The sequence below is a fragment of the Fragaria vesca genome, linkage group LG1 (genome assembly GCF_000184155.1).
Source record: "Fragaria vesca subsp. vesca linkage group LG1, FraVesHawaii_1.0, whole genome shotgun sequence".
Lineage (NCBI taxonomy): Eukaryota > Viridiplantae > Streptophyta > Magnoliopsida > Rosales > Rosaceae > Fragaria > Fragaria vesca.
In genome coordinates this window covers 488,073-493,649 of record NC_020491.1, presented here as the reverse complement: position 1 = coordinate 493,649, position 5,577 = coordinate 488,073, and the positions used below count along the sequence as shown (strand labels likewise).

Below are 5,577 nucleotides of genomic sequence, written 5' to 3'. Positions count from 1 at the left end.
AGTGAGAGAGAAGCAAGAAACACAGAGAGAAGCAGAGAAGATATGGGTGGTGATAGTAATGGTAGCTCTGCACCCTGCGAGTCCTCCTTCGTGAAGATGATGCCAACCATAAAGTTCACCAAGCTCTTCATCAATGGAGAATTCGTCGACGCCATTTCAGGTATACTGCTTGTGTATTATTAACTCCTCATGAACATCTCTTTTACTACCATTTCGTCGTAAGGATCATATATGTTAATCTTCTTTGTATCGTTGCGTTCTTTTAGGGCAACAATATCCAAACACATTCATGATATTGATATTGGTTTTTGTTTGTTTAAGGTAAAACATTCGAGACGATAGATCCCAGAACCGGAGAGGTGATAACCAGAGTTGCAGAGGGAGATAAGGAAGACGTGGACGTGGCGGTGAAAGCTGCACGCGCCGCCTTCGACCATGGCCCTTGGCCTCGTATGCCCGGCGCTGTACGTATTATTAATCCGGCTACTCTCTTTTTCTTTGCTTTTACCGCCTCCATAGCTAAGCTATATTGTTCCTTTCAATCCCCAGTTTCCTTGTCTGTCTTTGTTCGATTGGCATCTTTTGTTTTTTTTACCAGCGTCTTCGTCAAGACAGCATTATTGGAATATTATTGTTATAATTCCATGATGAAGACAAAACCAATAATTTTTTTTTTGTCTACATAGAATTATATAATGAGGCTGCTCTTATGTAAATAGAATTATATATCGAGGCTGCTCCAGCTTCTTCGTCTATTTTGTACAAGGATATTATCATGTGGTCCCTGAAATTTCTATTAAGGCGGTGTTTGGTTTATGGAATCAAGTAATTGAGAAAGGAAAATCATTACTTTCCATTAAGATTTCTATTAAAGTCATGTTTGGTTCATGAAATCAAGCCATTGAGAAAGGAAAATCATTGATTTTTATTGTTTAGAAACCAAAATGAAAAGAGTAGGAAAAGAAAGTAGTTCCCACATGAAAGGAAAATCGGGTGGAAAATGATTCTCTCCCCCACCCCAATGATTCACTTTCTTTTCCTCTGTCGAAGGAAAATTCAAAGATTTCCTTAATTTCCTTTCCTTTACCTTCCTTGAACCAAACTAGGCATTAATAACTTAACTAAGATTGCACTGTATTATTAGAGGTGGCCGGCTTCATGAGCCAGCTGACTAAATATTCTTAGTTTAAGGCAAGATAAGATTTGTATCATATTTTTCTAATTACGATCATTAGTGACTTAATAATGAGACTCGATTAGAGAGAGATATATATATAACGTGGTCGGCAACATATATTATGAGGGGATCATGTGATTAACATTACACAATTAGTATAAGTAGTTGTACAATATGATAGTTTATAGTAACAATGTGATCATGTGATTAGCACTACATGTTGTTTAATTGAACACCTCAATTGTAAAAGTAATAGTAAGGGGTAACAATATATTTCTTACATGTGTAACTGTGTAACTATTAGTTTTTTTTTTTTTTTTTTTTTTTCTGGAGAACTAACTGTGTAACTATAGTTAGCATCCATGTGAACTTATACACAATTTGATTCGTTTTCTTAATGTAACAATCTTGTATTTCAAAAATGAACCATATTTGTAGTCTCAATCTTTATCGAATATCATCCTTAATTGGACTATTGACAAATCCTTGACTATGATCTTTGAAGTCCTTTTCATGGACCACAGTTAATAAACGTAGAAAAAGACCTAAGAATGTATATATGAAGACACATAGTACTGTAACAAAATTACAATATACTTGGCTTAGCTTTGCTGTTTAGTATTAATTCAACATTAGTTAAGAATTAAGAGACTGAAAATTGATGTAAATACTTGAATATTGTTCAGGAGAGAGGAAGGATTATGTTGAAGTTTGCAGACTTGATTGATGAGCACGCAGAAGAACTAGCCAAATTGGATACAGTTGATGCTGGGAAGTTGTTTGGTTTCGGCAAAGCTGTAGACATACCTCAGGTAGCACACATGCTACGATACTATGCTGGTGCAGCTGATAAAATTCATGGGGAGGTGCTGAAAATGTCGCGGGAGCTCCAAGGTTATACATTGCTCGAACCTATCGGTGTTGTCGGACACATTATTCCCTGGAATTTCCCCAGCAGCCTGCTGTTTGCTAAGGTTGCCCCTACCTTAGCTGCTGGTTGCACTATGGTCGTCAAACCGGCTGAGCAAACACCTCTTTCGGCGCTCTATTATGCTCATCTGGCTAAATTGGTAAGCTAGAAAAAACTTCTCAAGGAACTTTGCACAGTCAGTCACCTGACATATTATGTTACTTAAAATGTTTCAATGTTATGTTATCAAATTGTCATTTTAGATTATCGGTTATGCAGCTTAATTTTAGTGGTGACATTGGTTTTTGACTTTATTATGAAGGCTGGTGTTCCTGATGGAGTGCTCAATGTCATAACTGGATTCGGAAAGACTGCCGGTGCTGCCGTCACTCATCATATGGACATTGACAAAGTAACTAGCTCTTTTCCTTCAACCTGCGTGTCGTTTATGTGACTAACTGTACAAACTTCAGTATAGTTGAATGGCTTACTGTGATATTGATACTTCTGTTAACTTCTTCATCTTTCAGGTCAGTTTCACTGGTTCCACAGAAGTAGGTCGTGAAGTGATGCAGGCGGCAGCAAAGAGCAATTTAAAAGCAGTTTCACTTGAACTAGGGGGCAAGTCACCCCTTTTGATATTTGATGATGCTGATGTCGACAAGGCTGCTGACCTTGCTCTCTTGGGAATCCTCTACAACAAGGTCTGCTTCATAGTCATAACTTTGTTTCATACTTTTCTTAACCATAATATGTCGCAATACTAACTCTTTTGTTATTCATCATTTCAGGGAGAAATTTGTGTGGCCAGTTCTCGTGTGTTTGTTCAAGAAGGGATTTATGATGAACTAGTCAAGAAATTGCAAGTGAAGGCAAAAGAATGGACTGTTGGGGATCCTTTTGATCCTAAAGTTCGTCAAGGACCCCAGGTAAGGCAGGCGAAAATCCCAAGATAGTCTATGTTCTTAACTAATTAGTGTCTTCTAATGTTTATAACAATCAAATGCAGCTTTATGATTGATGTACGTATATGCCTGACTAAAGCTTGTGAATTCCTATAGTTATACAAAACCTTACCTATATATGAACTGCAGGTCGATAAAAAGCAGTTTGAGAAAATCTTGACTTACATTGAGCATGGGAAAAGAGAAGGAGCAACTTTGTTAACAGGGGGAAAGCCTGTGGGGAACAAGGGATATTACATTGAGCCAACAGTATTCACTGATGTCAAGGTACTTGTCAACACATCAATATCAAATCTGATATAGCGAATGTTGATTATGTTTCTGTTATGTTTAACGCATTGATGTTACAACAATCTGCACAGGATGACATGCTTATAGCCAAGGATGAAATATTCGGACCTGTGATGTCGCTAATGAAGTTCAAGTAAGCATAATTAAGCCTGATTCCTTTTGTTCCATCTAGTCTTTCTGATATGCTAAAAGGCGTAAGTTTAGCTTATAAATTTGAGCAATTTTGCAGGACTATTGAGGAAGGAATAGAGAGAGCTAACAACACCAAGTATGGCCTAGCTGCAGGCATTGTATCCAAGAACATCGATGTGATCAACACTATGTCAAGATCAATCCGTGCAGGCATTATATGGATCAACTGCTACTTTGCCTTCGACCGCGACTGCCCCTATGGAGGATACAAGATGAGTGGCTTTGGAAGAGACTTTGGTATGCAGGCCCTCCATAAGTACCTGCATACTAAATCTGTGGTCACTCCCATTTATAACTCTCCCTGGCTTTGAATCCTTTACCAAAAGAATTAATGTTAATAGTCGTAATTCCAGTGCAGAATAAAATTATTGAGTTGAAGTTCTTTATTTATGTGGGAAATGTCAAAAGGATTGTATATGTACATCATCTATTTGCATGTACGTGTTTCCTCTCTTTGTTGTTGCAATATACAAGTCTCTATTTGATCGAAACCTGCAAATGATCATTGTTTGTCAACGAGGCTTGCCAATTAACCTCCTGATAGGTGCATAATTATACATTATTTGTATCGAATTCCTCTATACTTTCTTTGTTTATTTGGTGTATTTTCTAGTTGTTTACTTTGTTGGTTTGTTTTCTAGGAATTTTGGAGCAAATTTAAAGAAAAGGGTGGAGAAGAGACATTGGAAGGCAAAATTCAGAAATCTGCCTTTGCAGATCAGCCTACTTCGACAGAGCACTGAGGGCAGCTAAGGATGAATCAGATCATGAGCCTCATACCATTAGAAAGCTACGGATGTCAAATTTCCGTAGCATTTTACGGTTCGTGAATAGCATTTTTCTAGAAGAAGTTATGGCCGATTTAGTGTCAGAAGGTCAAACTGCGCCTGAATCTGACCTTTGACGGGAATTTGTGTTCTGAGGCCCAAATCACACTAGGAAGCCCATGGTCGAGTTTGTACTTCATATTCCAACTTATTATCTCGATGGGAACTGATTATGAAGAATTAAATGAGTTGGCGCACTTCCATTGGTCGAGGGAAACCTAAATCAAGTAGGATTGGTTGAAGGAAGCAATATAAAAGCCCTGTGCTATCACCATCTGCCGTCTTCTTCTTCTTCTTCTTCTTCTCCTCTCCATCTTCTGCGTTTTCCTATTTATATTATCATGTTTGTTTAGTTTTTCTTAGTGAGGGGTTGCTTGAAGCCCTAAGACATGAACTACAAGATGATTTGAGATTTGGCTTTTGTTTCCTTTAATTCAAGATGAGATTTGGTTTACTACTTTGGCATTGATGAATTCTTTTCCTGTATGCTTTGAGTGCACGCTTAGTATGCATGTTAGGGTTCTATGGCTTTGATAGTTTGATGCCAGTGTCAATATCGGACTCCTCAAACTATCTAGAGAAGCGATTGTTAGTTTTCGCTAGCAAGTAAACTAAGTCCTAGGTTTAGCAAGGCGCTAAGTTTATCGCGATGCCTTGTGATATCTCAAACCCTTTTAGAACTTAAGGATCTCTGCGTATTAAACCTAATAAGCGTACCTTTAGGTTGCATTGCTTGAGAATAGTCTAGGTGTAGAGCACTTCCTGCCTAGCGTACAAAGTAAGAAAGGGTAATAGGTTGTGTTTCAAGCGTACCGAGCCAACCTGAGCATCTTCATCTAGATTAATTGGACTAGAACTCAGCAAATTGTCTTGTGAGTGATTGTCAGGGTGGATTGCATCTTCTCTTATTAGTTTCATCATTGTTTTCTAAAACCAAAAACCAAAATCTATTTTCGTCACTTTTCTGTCCTCTGATTTCCCAGATTTATTTCACCTATCAAATCAACTCCGATTCATCTGAAATTTTGTGTGTGAGTTCGTCTGTATGTCTAGCTTGTCTCTGTAAATATTTGTATTTTTCTGAGTAGTTTACGTTAGTCAACTAATTAAGTTTCCGACTGCTGGTCGTTAGGATCAGTAGTCACTTTTGTGACGTCTTTTGAGTAGTTAGATTCAGTTAGTCCTCTGCGGGAAAGACCCTTGTTTACCCTTTGC

At 37.9% G+C, this 5,577-nt stretch overlaps 1 protein-coding gene across 1 annotated transcript; it reads left to right on the top strand.

Annotated features, from left to right (window-relative positions):
• Positions 1–4,609, top strand: LOC101300842 (aldehyde dehydrogenase family 2 member C4-like). Its single transcript, XM_004287042.1, has 10 exons — positions 1–160; positions 322–464; positions 1,864–2,247; positions 2,410–2,499; positions 2,618–2,791; positions 2,879–3,016; positions 3,182–3,319; positions 3,415–3,476; positions 3,573–4,079; positions 4,177–4,609. Exons 1-9 carry the CDS (start codon positions 43–45, stop codon positions 3,844–3,846), a joined length of 1,521 nt encoding a protein of 506 aa, XP_004287090.1. The 5' UTR covers positions 1–42; the 3' UTR covers positions 3,847–4,079; positions 4,177–4,609.
• Positions 4,610–5,577: the final 968 nt, after the last annotated feature.

What these genes read in the sequence shown, in the direction of transcription:
- LOC101300842 (XM_004287042.1), top strand. Translation starts at nt 43, where the DNA reads ATGGGTGGTGATAGTAATGGTAGCTCTGCACCCTGCGAGTCCTCCTTC. An exon ending in GGCCTCGTATGCCCGGCGCT is followed by an intron (nt 465 to 1,863) that starts GTACGTATTATT and finishes AATATTGTTCAG; the next exon opens with GAGAGAGGAAGGATTATGTT. An exon ending in ATCATATGGACATTGACAAA is followed by an intron (nt 2,500 to 2,617) that starts GTAACTAGCTCT and finishes TTCATCTTTCAG; the next exon opens with GTCAGTTTCACTGGTTCCAC.